Source organism: Acanthochromis polyacanthus, chromosome 6 (genome assembly GCF_021347895.1).
Source record: "Acanthochromis polyacanthus isolate Apoly-LR-REF ecotype Palm Island chromosome 6, KAUST_Apoly_ChrSc, whole genome shotgun sequence".
Classification (NCBI taxonomy): domain Eukaryota; kingdom Metazoa; phylum Chordata; class Actinopteri; family Pomacentridae; genus Acanthochromis; species Acanthochromis polyacanthus.
The window spans coordinates 33,083,351-33,100,152 of record NC_067118.1 but is presented as its reverse complement, the minus strand read 5'-3'; the positions used below and the strand labels follow the sequence as shown (position 1 = coordinate 33,100,152).

Genomic DNA, 16,802 nt, shown 5'->3' with positions numbered 1-16,802 from the left:
CTGTGAAGTGACAGGATTTTCCGCCTGTAGAGAAGCATGTAATACCTTTTAATGAAATACTGTGTGCCATGTTCTCAGGTATTGCCCCAGAGCACCTGCTTAACTTCCTGTTTTAATGCCAGTATTGATAGCTGTACACTGACAGAAGAACCTCACCTTTGTCCTCTTACTTCATCTCTACTCAGGGGCAGACGTGACCGAACCCAACAGCTCAGACAGCCGTGGCGAGCGCCTCGACTTCTTCCTCAAACAGGAAGAGGCCCTCACCACAGAGCCTGGCTTCCTGGGCACGAACGAATCGGAGGAGGGTGGCGGAGGAGCCGGGGGCGGAACGATCTCGTCTGTAGCCAATCTGAAGGCAGCACTGATGAGTAAGAACAGCCTGCTGTCACTGCGGGCTGAGATGATGGGAGATGATAACCCCTTGCTGTATGAGTACCTGCCCAAAGGAGGACACTCCCTGTCTTGTAAGTCACTATTTACAAGCACTTTGCTCACACTGATTGTTACGCGCGCGCACACACACACACACACACACACACACACACACACACACACACACACACACACACACACACACACACACACACACACACACACACACTCATACGCAGCTACAAATTTAACTTACAACTCACATATACACAAAGTCAACTTTTTCTAGTGTATCTTTGAGTACCTGCTTATGTGGTCACCTGTGACACATAAAACATACAGGCTTGACCGCTTTTGGCATGAGTGTCCTCTGCTGCACAGTATTTTCCCTCATCAGCCACTGTATTTGGATAACTCTGAATGTGTGTGTGTTTGTGTGTGTGTTTGTGTGTGGTGCTACTTGAGTGTGCAACCAGTTTGTGTGGCAACGCCGGTGATGACTAGTCAGCAGTGACTCAGTGAGAGAACATTTTGCTGGGATCGCTCTTGCTGTCTTGAGAAAATTTGTTTGGTTTTATGTGACAGTTTCTTTGTGCGTATCAGTGGGTCTACGGCTGCATTTCACAGCAGCAAAATAACACGACAGAGCAGCAGCAACTGTTCAGATATTTTTTACTTACTTAATTGTTCTGCTCAACTACAAAAACAAGCCTCTGCGTGCCGTCGAAGGCGTCTTCGACATTAGTATTTTCCTCACATTCGTTCATTTGGAGAAATTTGGTGTCGTGCGAGACAAACACAATTACAGCAAGTGATAATAATGTGAGCGTTAAGTGTTTTTTTATCATCATGAATGATTGTGCAACCTGTATGTAAACAGTTTTTTTTTTTTGTTTCAATTTGTGCGAGCAACAACCTTCCTTCCCCCTTTGACATTTTCATCTTATCTGGGGTAAAAGACACCCTTACATCACTGATTATATTCCACTCCATTCCTCCAGTTATTGTGCAATAAACCATTTTCTAATCATATCAATAATAGATCAATAAGCAGCCGCATTTGTGCTTAGTTTGTCGATGTGAACAAGAGAATTTTTCTGTGTTCAGACAGTTTTTTTTTTGCCTTTCAGTGAGGGTGTTAAACTGTCAGTGTGTCTGCATGTGTGTATCTGTGTGTGCCCTAGTGTGAGTGTATATTTGCTTGAGTCCATGTCCGCGTGGGCACATTTGTGCGTGTGTGTATGTGCGTGTTCGACTTGTGTGTTTGTTTCTTTTGCTTTTACTGGCTAGTAATTGGATCTTTTGTCCCGAGTTCTGCCAGTTTTTGTGAGTGGAAGAAAGGCAAAGGAAGGGTACAACTCCAAGCCTAGTCATGTCTATTGAGTTGAGCCCCACTCACCTACAAAATAAAAGACAGGGCCAAGACTGAATAGACCAAAACACACGTTCACCGTTGCGCGCACTCGCACACGCACGTCACATCGCATCACCCCTTTTGTGCAAGTGTTAAGTGTGTGGGATTGAGATGTTTCTGTTGGCTTAAAGAGGAGAATCAGATGCTGTCACAGCACAGATAGACAGCCTCACAAGCCTCAGAAAAGAGAAGAGGAGGCTTTTTGATACACACTCAGACTTTACAGACATACTCAGCCTTGACTATATGAATAGGACATTTGGAGAATTCAGAGAATGTTAATCATTTGCACCCTGCGTGGAAAAAAAACACGATAAATGAGCCCTATATCTGTATTTCAGCTGTCACCAAAGAAACCTCACGGAGGTTTTTGGTTAGCCAAACCCTATTTTCTATTCCCTACACAATAGGGGTTGGGGAAATGGGCTTGTCGAGATGGCCAACAACCTCCCCTCCCACCCTGGGTCTGTCCCTGTGTCTAAATGAGGACAGAAAATAAACAAACACTGTACCTCAGATTACTGGGCGGAGGATAAGTCTGCCTGGTTTGACAGATCACCGCTCCCTCCCTCCCTCCCTCCCTGCCTCCCTCCCTCCTTCCCTGCCTCCCTCCCTCCTCCCTCCCAGCTCGTTTTCCCCTTCTCCTGCTCTCCTCCCCTGCTTCTCCTTCACCCCTGCTGAACATCCTTCCTGTCCTTTTCTCCCTCCCGTACTCCCCCTCACGCCATCCCTCCCTCCATCCATTTCTCCTTCACCCCTCCTTAACACTCATCCCTCACGCTCTCCCTCCCTCCCTCCCTTTCTGGCCAGCTCTTGCGGTTCCTCCTTATTTGTCTCACTCCTGTCTTTTCCCCACTCTTTTACTTCGGCCGTGGAGCATCAAAGCATGTTGGTTTTAAAATCCTGGGAAAGTATTGATCTAGACGGAGAGGAGCTAGAGCAAGGTCACCTGGCCCAATTCAAGAGAGACCACTGAATATCAGCAAAAGGCCTTGACATTCTGTCTCCCACTCCCTCTCCTCCTCCTTTCTCTTTTTCTTTCTTTTCTGTGTAATTGACTGTTTAATAAAACATGTTTCTTGTAAAGATTCACGTCCAAAATCTAGACTAAACTCAGAACCGTTCTTCAGCTGAATTTCCCTTTCTCCTGATGGCAAACTGATCCGACTCCCACCTTGTTGACAGGAAGCACAATTCAAATGCGCAGCTCCTCTTTGCGGTCCTTTGCATGGGTCACGGACTATATCCTCCGTGCACGAGGAATGCCAAAATACAATAAAAACCAGTCCGTATGTCAATCAGCCTCCAAAATCCAATTAAGATCATTGGGATTTGGCCCCACTACCCCTCTGTACGTCAGACAGTCAATGCCAGACAATAGATTTTGCTGGACCATCCCTGTGCACCTGCCCGCACTGCCACCGCAAACGGGCTGTAAGGAACATCCAATTAACTATAGGGATCATACTGACATTATTGAACTTTTCTCTCCACTGCCAGCTCTCATCACTTCACATCTACTTTCAAAAATTGACTCACCCTGTACAACAGCTCCCTGTGGCTCCATAGCGGCTCTCCAGAGATTTTTCTGGATTTATGTATGATTGCGACACAAAGTTAAAGCGTGGATCATGTATAGCGATGCCATGGGTCTGTCTCTGTTTTTATGTGTGAGTACAAGCATGAACAGTGACGAATAATTAAAATAAAGCTGTTGCTACAATATTTTCAGCTAATTAACGTTATACAGAAACTTTGTTGTTGCTGGCACTTTTCTAACAGTCTCTTACCTTCAGGAGGAAAATAAAGTTTCTAAAACATGAGTGGAAATTTGTTGTATCTTTTAAAACAGTAAAAGGAGAATAAAACTGTCCAGAGGTTATTGCAAACAAGGTCTCATTAAGCCTTATTTGCTACAGAGTCATGGTTCGATCTGCCTATTTTCTCCTAATAGACGTACAAAGTCTTAGTTTATCAGCTGATGGTAACTGGTCAACCTCCTTACAGTTATTATTTCCCTAAAGCCTAAAGACACCTAATGAGTCTTGATGCTATTCTGATGGCAGGTGGAAGAACCTACGCATCTTTTAGTTTGTATATGATCATTCTGAATTGAAGAGATTCAGTTATTCTACATGACTGTATTAGTCTTCTTTTATCGTTTGCTCTTGTCGCTGTGCAGTGAGTCAGCCTGTTGTTATTTGTATTCTTTACAGCTTGCCAGACACGACTGCACTATTAAACTCAGTGAGACGGGATTATAAAACATACAGTTTGCATGTTCCGTTTCTGCCAAAGGCTCCAACCAAACCAAACTGCCGTAGTTATTCCATGATAGCCTCCTTTCCTGAGAAAGTGTCTCCTGCCAGAACACCATTTGTTAATGAGCTGCTCCCTCTCACCTGTAGCTCATCCTTTTACTCTCTGTCTTAGTCTCTTTCTCGCTCTTAATGTTGTTTCTCCTGTCACTGCTGGGGTGGGGAAGAAGAGATGGGGAGTTAAGCATTTGTGTGTGTTCTCAGTAAGTGGGAGTGGGGAGTGTCGGGTGCGGTAGTTTAACATTCCAGGAATCCGTCCACGGTCGAGCCTCATGGTTGTGTGATTCTGTCCGTTGTGCAGAGGAGGGCAATGAATGGCTAACCCACTGCATAACTCTGGAGACATTCCCCAAAATGCTGCCCACACTTGCACATACACACTGTCGAGAATAACCTGCAATACATTACACTTTGATTAATACGCGCTATTAATCAAAGTAGGGGGAAAAAAGAAAAGGAGATGCACTCTTGGTAGCAGCTAATGGTGATATTAATGTAGCAGAAAAGCTTATAGAACGGCCCTGCAGGAAATCTGAAATTCTTTATCCAGCGTGCCTTAACTTGTTGCTGGTAAACATCTTACATGGTCGATGTAGTCGTCCTTTACCCTGCGTGTACAAAAAGTCTTCACTCGAGCTGCAAGATGGCTCCTCTCCAAAACAATCTCCCTCCACGCTACAGAGGATCCTCAAGCCCTCTCCTTATATGCATTTTACTCGCTCACACAACAACACATGCACACTCTCTCACAAAACACACACACACACACACACACGCTGCCATCCTCTGCGCACGCATGTGGGTGGAAGGAGAAGGAGAGCAGAGGAGTGAAAGAAAAAAAGAGAGAGAAAGAGAGAAGAGAAGCCCTAACCCTTTCCCCTTGGCTGGTGGAAAGTGAAACTTCAGAGTTTTTCTTCCTCCCCCTCTCCATAGTGTTTGATAGTGTAGCACTGGCAGCCTCTGTGTGCCCCCCTGCCCACTCTCTCCCGTTGTGTTCTGGTGGCCAGCTGCTAGCAGAGTTGCAGTTGTACGTGAGTGGGTGGGTGAGACTCGTTTCCTGTGCTCCTCAGGGCTCCGCTCCAACAACTACTGCAGCACGCTCCGGCCAGGGGCCACGGGGGCCACTATTCATAACAAACAGGGGGCTGGCTCCTCTCCTCCTCCTCCTCTTCCTCTTCTTCCTCCTCATCTTCCACCATCTTCACCACCACTACCGCCATCATCATCCTCATCAACATCAGCATACTGCCCACCCACTCCACCCACGCCACTGCACCCCTCTGAGCCTCGGCCCCTGGAGGCCCCCGGTCTGCGGGCTGGGGCACCCCTGCTACGCTCTGAAGGCTTGGACATGGAAGTGGAAGAGGCCCCTGAGGGCCCCAAGCCCTCCACCTTGCCTGAGGTAAGCACACAGAGCCTGGCTCAGCTCCAGGGCAGAGGCTGCTCTCTGGGTACCGCTCCTCTTGTCAGATAAAAGTTTGCAACAGCGAGTGGAGAGAGGCATCCAGGGGGCAGCTTCACCCTGCTTCCACACACACACCGAGGGAGGTTGAGAGGTGACGGAGAGTAGGAAGTGACCAGTGACGTGGTGGGGGGTGGGAGTTATTACAAGAAGAAATGGGGGGTTAATGGGGTTATTTCTCATCATTACAAAAGTGTGTTTTTTTATGCTTGAGCCCATCATTTCTCAACCTCCCTGTGTATCTCATTCTCTTTGTGGAATCTGGCATATTTCCTGCTACACCGGAGAAGAAATGCTGTCTGTTTTTTTGATTTATTTCTTTTTTTATGTTTGTCTTTCTTTTCTGTACGCTTTGTTTGCTGTCTCTTCCTTTTCAGATTGCCTGTTCTTCACTCACATCTCCCCTCCTCAGATAATCTTTTAATATAGCTAGACCTGAATTCACCTTCAAGCCAGGAGTCTTTGCTAGGCATTAGCGGTAATGTAGTTTATAGTAGTTACATTAGAGATGACACATCTAGTCACAACGGCAGCGCGCGCTTAGAGATATGGCAGATAACGGGCAAGGTAGTGTGATGAGACTGAGGAGAATCAATACTAGTAGACAATGAGAGGTTTGCTCTCGCAGCCCAGGAAATTGTTTGTTCTGCTCGGCATGTGTGTGCGTGAGCGCGAGAGTGGGCGTGCGTGTGTGTGCGTGGCGATATGAGCATGTGTAGATGGGAGTTGTTGTGCCAGGCGGTGTGTGTGCGGGTGAGCATTTAGGAGCAGCATTTGATTTCAGTGGACCTGCCTCCCAACAAGCCTCCCTATCTCTACGGACAAGCCATCTGTTTGCCCAGTGCATGGTGTTCTGTTCTTAGAGAGGAGGAGGAGAAGGAGGAGGAGGTGTGTAGGGACTGAGCAAATGGGTGGGGGTGAAGGAATGGCGAGAGCGCGAGAGTAGCTGGAGGAAGGGTGAGCTGGGGTGTAGAAGAGAGGAAAGAAGTAGGGACGGGTGCTTGTTGCACCTCATGGGAGTGTTGAGTGTGTGAGTAGCAGGCAGATAATATTATTAATGCTGTAGATCAACCTAACTGCTCGTTTTGTGTCCCTCAAGACTGCTGTAGCATCCAGAAACTGTCAGCTGTTTACTTTTTCCATGTTTGCTTTCTAATCTCAAATAATTCTCACCTTGTTTTACTTCCTTTTTACTTAACTTTCTGTTTCCATGTCTTTTTTTCCTCTTTGTGTTTCTCACATGTTGAAAAAATAAACCTTGTCTTCACAGCTTGTATCACCTTCCTGCCTCTTGCATGCCCAGACAACATTCCATACAGACTGTATTAATGTGTGTGAGTGACATAACGGGATGTTTTATGCTTACAGGAAGGCATAAGAGACAAAGAAGATGTGAAAGAATACAGCACAGGTATGATTTTAAAAAGTTCAAGCGTGTCATGACTCGATAATTTAAGAGTTTGCGACCACTATACCTCACAATTTCGCTCACTTTTCACTCTCGCCCTCATTCTCACTGTTTCAGCCTTGGAAGGTGACCAGTCTCCTGTCGAGAGGGATCAGATGGGCGAGGGGAGCTGTGCTGGTGGCTTGACTGTGCCTGCGTCAGTATCCATGGCTGGCAGAGGGACTAAAGGGCCGCTGGTGCTGGGAGAAGAGGCTGGATCAGGGGAGAGAGTCCTGCCAGAGCACGGTGCCTGGCCCTCACAGGGGTTCGCCTGCTCCCTGTGCAAACGGCTGTTCAGCAGCCTGGAGCATCTCAGGGAACACGAATACCGCCACACCCTGTCTCTGATGGCTTTGTCCCTGGACTGGCCGAGCATGCAAGGTCCGCACCACCGACCCATCCAACCGCATCACCAACCTCAGTCCCAGCCCCTCCACTTCCACCAGTCTCTCTACCGCCCTGCAGTGGCCGAACCTGCGCCGGCGCGCTACCTCTGCTCCCAGTGTCCTGCCAGCTTCACCCTCAAATCAAACGCAGACCGACATGAGAAGACCATCCACTTCAAGAAGAAGCTGATGCAGTGTGTATACTGTCTGAAACACTTCAGAGACCGCACAGACCTGCACAGGCACCTGTCATCGGTGCACTCCAAAGAGAGAGGGCACACCTGCCCGGCCTGTGCCAAGGCTTTTAGCACCCAGAAAAACCTGGCGACACATGTTAAAGTGTGTTGCCAGGTGGGGTCAGTGCCAGGAGCTGTGCTGGGAGGCAGCACTGGAATGGAAATGTCTCAGGGTGGGGTTATTGACCCCCTGTGGGGGCTAACTCAACAGATGAAAGCTGACAATCATAGTCGCAGTATCAATGTTGAAAATTGAGTTGATCTGCAAGCTCTATGCTACACACATTTCTACCCATCACTTAGCAGTGTATCCTCACATGTGTCTAACATGCCAAAAATGCTCTGTGGTGTCATTGAACTGACAAGGAAAGAATTCCTTTTAATATGAACTGTCTGTTGACATAACTTGGGACACCTCTTTTTTTTTTTTACAGCTTGTTAAATTTAATGCCATTATTGTTTTTTTTTTTAAGGATGATTCATACAAACTTATGTGTCAAAAATGCACAATTTCTATGCAAAACAGATTTGTTTAAACAACCTTTGGACTCGTGACCAAAACTTTAGGTTTTGATGTGCACAGACTCAACCAATAAACAGGTGAATTAGTTTCCACTGCGGTGCTGGACAGACAGGGGGTGTCTTTCCACCTCTCAGGCCTAAACTACTTGTCTGACTCTCTGTCGCCAGTTACGTCTGACTAACCTCTTCTCTCCTTTTTAGGCAGAGAGATCTTTATCATAGTGTCCTCCCCTGCATTATGGACACAAAGACATTCAGACACAGTTCATATCTGCCAGGGACTCACAGCCCACACAACCACACCACCTGCAGGAAATTTGTAGCATTGCAGCATGGGAACAGAATAAAAACCCATATCAGAGCTGGAGGTAGCAGAACCGAAGATGCTGAGGTTCTCTTTGGGAGTGCCCAGGATGGATAGGATCAGGAATGAGTACATCAGAGGGACAGCACATGTTAGAGGCTTTGGAGATAAAGTCAGAGAGGCCAGACTGAGATGGTTTGGACATGTCCAGAGGAGAGAGAGTGAATATATTGGATGCTGAGTTTCCCACTGTCAGGCAGGAGGCCTAGAGGAAGACCAAAGAGGAGGTTTATGGATGTGGTTAAAGAGGACATGAAGGTAGTTGGTGTGAGAGAAGAGGATGCAGAAGACAGGGTTAGATGGAGGCAATTGATTTGCTGTGGCGACCCCTGAAGGGAAAAGCCGAAAGGAAAAGAAGAAGAAGGCTATGACTGTTGCAAGTGTTAGTGCATCTCAACAAATAATATGAATTACCATGAAAGACCTTAAATAGAAATAAAAAAATATATTTGTGATTACTTTTCTTTGAATGGTCAGAGAGAAAACAAGACAAAGATATTCAATACTTTCAACAAGTAGACGCTCGTCTTCACTCCTTTAGCCTGACATGACCACCTTCAGTCCGTGTTGTCGGAGCGGTGCAGATGGAGGGGATGTGCTGAATGAGACAAAGCCTGCTAAAACAATAGACCAGCAGCAGCTAGGATGGGGGTTGGGTGGTGTCATTTTCTCTTTCTCTGTCCATCTCCTCTGTCCCAGATCTTTGAATCTTGTAGTGGCTGAGTGTGGCTGGAGCTGGACAGTAATTGGCCCTTCACGGCTCCGGACCCTCTTAACCCCTGACTCCTCATCTGAAGAGGAAGTGGGGAGCGATGGGGCAGATGCCCTTTAAAGCAGATGAGCTTAGTGATGTCACAACTGTGGACCGATAATGTGTGGTTGTGGGGGATCAGGAGAGACAAGTGGGGGATGCAGGAGAATAATAATGCAGGTGGTGAGGACTGAGTGGGGCGGAGGTGGATGATGTCGACAAGTGGGTTTTGCAGAATTTTGAAATTGTGTGAACACTGGCCCGAAAATCGTCGCTAATGTAAATTCACACCAGTTTCTGCCAAAATTTTCTCTTCTTTGAGTTTACAGCAGGCCTTTACCCTGCAACGAGATATCGTCTTGTCAGAGCCCATTAATGAAGGTTTGTTGTGTACACCCATACTGTGAATACTAAATGCAAAGGGAAGACGTCCACTTGTGTTTACCTCTAAGATTCACTTCAGCACACCGAGAATACGCTCACATCTAGAGGAACTCCCAAATGCCAAATCCTTTCTGCTACAAAATCCCATTTTTCAGGTTGCACTTTCTGTCCTAGCCAGCAGCTGAAACAGACTGGCGGGCTCAGAGATGTCAGGAACTGATCAGGAACTCTGCAGAGCCAGTCTTTGAGGAGAAACAAATAAACAACCACAAAAAAAAACTGTACAGCCATTGTGTGATATTTCTGTGTTTGAGTAAGTGTTGCTGTAAATATTGAAAGATATTTCATTCTAGATTTTCTCATCAAAACCCATGTACTGTACAAAGATCTGTACTTTTTTAAACGGAATGAGATTCTGCTTGTAGATTTTATGCTGTAAATTAAACTACGATGAAAAAATGTGAAAACTTTGCTGCCGTTTTCTCTCTTTTGTGCAGGTGTTAAGTAGCCATTCGCACATCCACCACAATATTTATCTCTTTGATTTTGCATTTTAACCTAAAAAAAACTGTCTGAATGCCTAAAGCTGTTGTGCGGTTCATGTATCCTTGCATGTTTTTTGTCAAACGTTTAATCAGAGCAGAAGTCGTTGTGCAGATGGAGGTAATTATATCGCATCACTTCAAGTTTTTCACCGTTAACTGTGTGTTCCGACCCCTCCTTGATGTATAGTAGATGTGCACAGTGCGTGTTGTGTTCCTGTACTCGTAAATCCAGTCCTCCCTGTAAAGTTTGTCATTGGCTACAAACATGCACACACCAGGCACATCTGTTGCCTTGGACGCCCTTCACCTGCCTAACTACCTTTTGAATCAAGGCTTTGATAATTGGCTTACTGAGCCTCTATACAAGATTGAGGCATGGTATTAATATTTGTTTTTTTGTTTTCTTTATTTTGCTGTAGCCTCCCTTTGTGTGATTTTACTTCCCTCCCTGTGTGTGTGGGTGATTTTATTTTCTCCTCATCGTCTGTGTTTGTCTTTCTGTCTGTGTTTTTGCTGTCCATAGTAGAGACCCTCTAGAGCAACTAAGGCAGACTGACTGTTGTGTCATGTGTTTATAGTATCTCTTTGCCTTTATTGCTTTTGTATGGAGGAAGAGCTGTTGCCAGGGCAACTGTAGCTTTGACTGGGATTGGGGTGGCCATGGGAATTGATGGTACATTTCTAGACCATGGCGCTAATTAAATGTAATAACTGAAAAGTGACGTCTCGGCTTATTTAAATGAGCTTCATTCAACACTAATCAATCCCCCCTTCCCTCTCTCTCTCTCTCTCTCTCTCTTTCTGTCCTTCCTCCCTCCCCATGTCTGCCCTTACAGTGAATGACTTCACGGTGATCCGTAAAAAGTTCAAGTGCCCCTACTGCAGCTTCTCTGCTATGCACCAGTGCATCCTAAAGAGGCACATGCGCTCCCACACTGGCGAGAGGCCCTACCCCTGTGAAATCTGTGGCAAGAAGTTCACCAGAAGAGAGCACATGAAGAGACACACACTGGTGAGTGCAGCTAAACAGTCTCCTGTAGGGGTCAGTAAATTACACCTTATCCAGAGTGTGAGTTAAAATTTAGAAAATGATGTGTTTCCACTGCACAGGTCCACAGCAAAGACAAGAAGTATGTGTGTAAAGTGTGCAGCCGAGTCTTCATGTCAGCAGCCAGCGTTGGAATCAAACATGGCTCCCGTCGCCATGGCGTCTGTGCCGACTGTTCCGGTCGGGGCATGGCTGCCCTGCTGGACCACAACGGGGAAGTGGGCGGAGACATCTCACCAGAGGAGGAGCTGTATCCCGGCGATCGTTTCCACGATGACCAGGCGGAGTGCGACGGCGACGGAGAGGGGGAGGAGGAGATGATGGTGGAAGGGGACGGGGAGATGTTGGGAGAAGGGGAGGAGGAAGGAGGGAAGTGGAAGGACTCAGGGATGACCGCTGAGGCGCACGGAGCACTGGACAATGAGAAGGAGGAGAGTGACTCCTCGGCACAGGAGGGGGAGCAGCAGAACGGCAGCGAGAGGGACTTCGCCTGGATCTCATAGAATCTGTCCAGCTCCTGTTAGTGGCTCATCATCAATCTCTGAAGATCTCTTGTGATCTCTCAGGCAGAATCCTCTGCTCTCTTTACCCATTCGTCCCTCTGTGGACAGGCCTTCCTTTGAATGGAAATGCTGTAGGGTGATGCGCGACAATGATCTAATTCCATTCTGAGTGACACTCAAATACACGCACACGCAGACACACACACTGACACACACACTTCCGCTATTCTAAACCTTGACTGCCATAGTAGAAGAAGAGTGATCAAGAGATGGCTTAAGTGCAAGGCTTTTTCTGCTTACCTCCTTTACTTCTGATGCAGTGTTTTTTGTGTTTCTTTTTCTTGAGGGTTCAGGCTAGAGTCCAGTAGTTTTCTACTCTGTCACAACAGGAATCAACGAGGACGCTGCCAAGGACACGCCCAACGCTAGACTGCAACTTTGTATGTTTGCCATCACAATCACCATGGAAACCAAGGATCACTGACAGTGTAGGGGAATAGTCACGAGGACGAGAGTCTTGGTCGTTCCTCCTCGTCTGTAATGTTTTCTGGAGAAAGTGTCTCTCTATGAGTGAAGGGAGAGTCTAAATCTATTGCAAAGCTATATGTGTCAGAGGACCGGGCAGCCCGATGGCACATTGTTGATGCAGAGTCCTACTGCCACAGACTTGCACTTTAATGACAACTGACTTCTATCAAAGCCCTGAACCCGTGGTTTACATTTTTGATCTGATCTTTACTTACCTAAACAACTCGGTGACCGCACCTACCTTTAAGGATATACTTTATGTCCTCTTGACTGTTATCACGATATAGAAATCACTGAATCTTTGTGCAGATTGCTGTTTATAGAGCCTATGCCTTTCAGTGTGGTCCTTAATCTTTTCTTCGCTTAAGTTTACCACCTGGTTTCTATCGATCCATTCCAACAAATACTGGAGATGTACATACGATTTTTGGAATTTGAAAAAAAGGGGAATGAAAGCTGTGCAAGACGGAGAGAGACAGAGAGACTGAAAGTCAGTGTATGTGTGAGTTTTAACCGTCTTTATACACATCGGTTTCTGCTTCCCTGTTTGGAAAATCAACTCAAGCACACAATGGATCCACATGAGCTACACTAATAACTCTTTCTGTCTCTCTCGCTGTCTCTGGTACAGTTTCTCTCACACTGGAGGTTGCGAATAATAGGACCTGAGAGCCAAGTCTCTCACACCTAAGGATGAGCTGCCTTTGTTTTAAAACAGTTTATTTTGTTCTTTTTCTTAGTCATGTAATTCCAGTTTCTGGATACAGAATATGCAGACTCTTTCCATGGTTAATCTTTGTTTTGGCGATATGCTTTCTCTGGCTTTGTAAGGTTAAAAGAAGAGGATCAAAATTGTGCTTGAAGTTCAGAGTTTGATATTTGTAGAGAGTGTAATATTAATTTGTTTTGTTTAACAGCTATTTATTGAAAAACCTGTTTGTGGATTCCTGATTTTCTGAAAAAGTCATTCCCTCCTCTCTGTGTGTGTGTTTTGGCTGGAACAGGATGGGTGTTTGTACAGTATGCAAGAATGAGTGTCCAGTGTCCAAAAATAGTCTATATTGATTTTCTTAAGATTATTTCCATGCTTTCGGCAAAGTTATTGACAATTCAAGAGAGGCAGATGACATGTCTTATTATTATGAATATCAGAACTATGATTACTGTTGTTGATGTTACTATTATTAATTATTATTAAGTGCTGGATGCTAAGCTTTATTGTGTTTTCTTTTTTTGATATTTTCTATCTTGTATAAGAAAAAAAAAGCTTTTATACTTTGCCTTGTTGTGGACAGCAAGCCATGGGGCTTTTATCAACCTTTTATTGTGCCAGTTTACGCTTTTTCTGTCGTATTTGCTTTTTTTTTTTTTTTACCAAGGGGGAAAAACACATTCACTGTCAAAACTTCTCTGTTAGATATTTGATTGAAACATATATTCAGCACACGCTTTTGCATCACTAATGTACACTAATTGATTAATATCAAACCAAAAACAATCTTGTACTTTGTATACATGAAGTGCTTTTGTTTCACAGTCTGTGTGTGCAGGTGCTTTTTTGGATTTATTGTTGTGGTAAACGGTTTTGTTGTTGGGTTGTTTTTATTTTTTGGACCCGTCACTATGTGTCACAGTTTGAAAAAGTGCACATGTTATGGTATTATTGTGAATATGAAGGGCTGTGTGAAAGGACCAGCTAGCTTTTTTGAAGACTGCATCCTAAAACCAAGCTTCTTTTTTTTCTTTTTTTTGTTCTGGTTTCTACTGTCTCGCGCCTCAAATGGCACACAATCAAGCAGTAATGCAGCGTGCAGACCAAACACTCGACTCAGATAGCGGAGTGTTCGGTCCACACGCTGTGTTTCTACATGCTGGTGTTTTACTGGCTCGACTCTCGTTCATTTGCGTAAAGGGGAAAAGCGAGTGCTGCAGTAGTAACTCTGGGAAACATTTTGTTGCCAGTGCTGGTCGCACACATCAGGCCTCTCTGCTACAGGTGCCATGGACTGCACTTCCCATCAACCCCTGCTGAGAAACTCTCAGTCCAGTGCGACTCGTGATGCTTTCTTCGTGTCTGGCAACTGTCAGTTATTTTGTTTGTGTTATTTATTGTGTTTTTCTTTGACCCATTTATCAAGTAGTTTTTTGGGGTGTAGAAAGAAAATATAAGAAAGACAATGGGGTAGAAATTTTTATGAATGTCAATGGTGGGTGTGGAAGGAACCCATGATCAGTGACAAATCTCTGTCCCGTGGCGCTTGTTGCGACCACTGAGAGACATCTGGATGTATGCGTGACTCCCCCCGGCCCTGCGCTCTTCTCACGACCTGTACTGTACGTCTTCTTCCTCATTCTGGGTTGTACTTCAGGAAAATGTCTGCCATCAACCCCTCAATATGTGCCTCAATGACATTTCACCTGTGTGCTTGTGAGAGTGCTTGTTTCCACGAGATGACTGAATATTTGTATCAGTGGATAGAGATTACCGAGATGATCAGATTGGAGGTGCGAAATGTGTCCTTTTTTTTGTTTGTTTCGAGGATAAAACCTTCAAAGAGACAAATCATGATGGGCGACCAGATTCTCCTTCCCACCGTGTGTTGATGACCTTTTGTGCCCTGATTCTTGTGGTCTTAACTGCATGCCTGTGTTCATTTTGTCATACCAAAGCGACATCTTCGGCATCTGCACACAACTGTCTCATTCCACACGATGCAAAACTGGAACTGTTTGCTCTATTGCAGATGAATATGGGTATTCTTAGACGTGTACAAATTGCAATCCTCATTTAGCCTGTATAGCTTGATTCACACGTGCAAATCATGAAGCCATAGATATGGGTATATCTATATTATACTATATTTCAAAATTGGCGCTTTTTACTTTAGATTTTGTTCTTCTACTAAGAGTGATGTGTGTATACCTTCATATATATGAATTTATATTACTATTATATATTATTTATTTTCTCTCTCAAGTTTCGGAGGGTCTTTAATTTGTAAAAGGTCGCACTTGAAGCTTGAGGTTTGTTTATTTTCATTGGGAATATTGTTCAATATGATACTGACTTTATATTGATTATTATCATAATCCTGTGTTTGTAACAAAATGTGCTAAATAATCAAAAAAACCTGTCCTGTTTTTACACCTGTTTTGTTTTGGGCAGATTTAAGTGCTCTTGTGCAGATATTTTTTCGGTTGATAGTACTGATCACAAAACATTTTTACAGTCAACCATGAGCCTCCTGTTTTGATGTTGGGACAGGCCCCACCAGCCGTCCAAGCCTCTTTCTAACTTCATGTTTAGTGGAAGAATTAGCTTGACTATTATTTGCAAAAACCAATCAGTCTCAATAAATTTTGAAATTGCTGCTGTAAAGAAGTGAACAATGTGCGCTGTGCCTTTTTCTTGCTTTTTTTTTTTTTTAAAACGCCGATTGATGGAACTCATGGTGTCAAACCTCCTGCTGTCCACAAGGGGGAGGAAGACACAAATCAAAGAAAGCAGACACACAGGAGCGAATCCACCTGCTCGATCTTAAATGAACGTATTCCCCTTTTTGGAAGATTTGTCAACATCAGCAGGTCACAAAATATTTCTATTCATCATCGCATATGATATAAAAAAATCTGATGGCAGACTTCTTCCATTCAGGTTTATTTTCTTTCCATCACATTACATCACATAGATCACATTATCAGCATCATACATGGTCATCCATCTTTTTCAAGCACTAGTCATAGGCTTGACATTCACACAAATACTCCTTGAGTGCACCACTCCTCAGAAAGTGTTTCGTCCACGTGTGTGTTGGACTGGTGGTGAAGACCAGAGGCCGAGCCCACACACAGGAGAAATCTTGCCCTCCAGTGAAGACCCAGAGCTGACGTAATGTTTCCCGCAAAACGCTTTTAGCACTGTGTGTGTGTGTGTGTGTGTGTGTGTGTGTGTGTGTTTGTCAGGCTGCAATGAGCAATTCTGCATTTAGAGGAAAACAATCTACATCAGCTTTGGGTTACTGGATACTGAGAAGGGAAATCTAACACATAAAACCCTTCAGTGTTGTATCTCCTAACAAAAAAAAAAAGAATAGGAAACAAAAATGAGCGATGCTAGACATGCAAAACAACCTCAAACTCAACCAGACAATCAATCAATGAGAAATAAAAGAAGCAAAGATTGGGTTTTCACACCAGCCACTGTAAGGGTGGGTAAAAACGCAAGAGGAGAGAAAAAAAATGGTCATAAATGAGAGAAGTGACAGACAGGGTAAACGCCTGGACAAACAATAAGAGCACAGTAGAAGAAGCAGAGAACTGAGTGGAGCTGCCATTGCAATGCATTACATTTATTTTGGAAGGAGATCTATTGGCTTCGCTGCTGCTGATTCACAAACAAACGAAAACTGACATTCAAGAAAGCAGCACATCAATTTTTGACATTTTTTTTGGAAAGAAAAAAATAACTTTTTTTTTTGATGCACATTTCAAGGGTTTAGTTTAGCTTAATATACTGGGT

At 44.7% G+C, this 16,802-nt stretch overlaps 1 protein-coding gene across 1 annotated transcript in view; it reads left to right on the top strand.

Moving 5' to 3' along the window:
- The window catches only part of zbtb46 (zinc finger and BTB domain containing 46), a 66,288-nt gene extending 50,615 nt beyond the window's left edge, over window positions 1-15,673 (top strand). The window contains 7 exon segments of the mRNA XM_022192061.2: window positions 186-467; window positions 5,178-5,509; window positions 6,938-6,980; window positions 7,095-7,213; window positions 10,157-10,163; window positions 11,041-11,216; window positions 11,315-15,673. Coding sequence (XP_022047753.2) covers window positions 186-467; window positions 5,178-5,509; window positions 6,938-6,980; window positions 7,095-7,213; window positions 10,157-10,163; window positions 11,041-11,216; window positions 11,315-11,755 — 1,400 coding nt within the window. The 3' untranslated portion in view covers window positions 11,756-15,673.
- The last annotated feature ends 1,129 nt before the right edge of the window (window positions 15,674-16,802 follow it).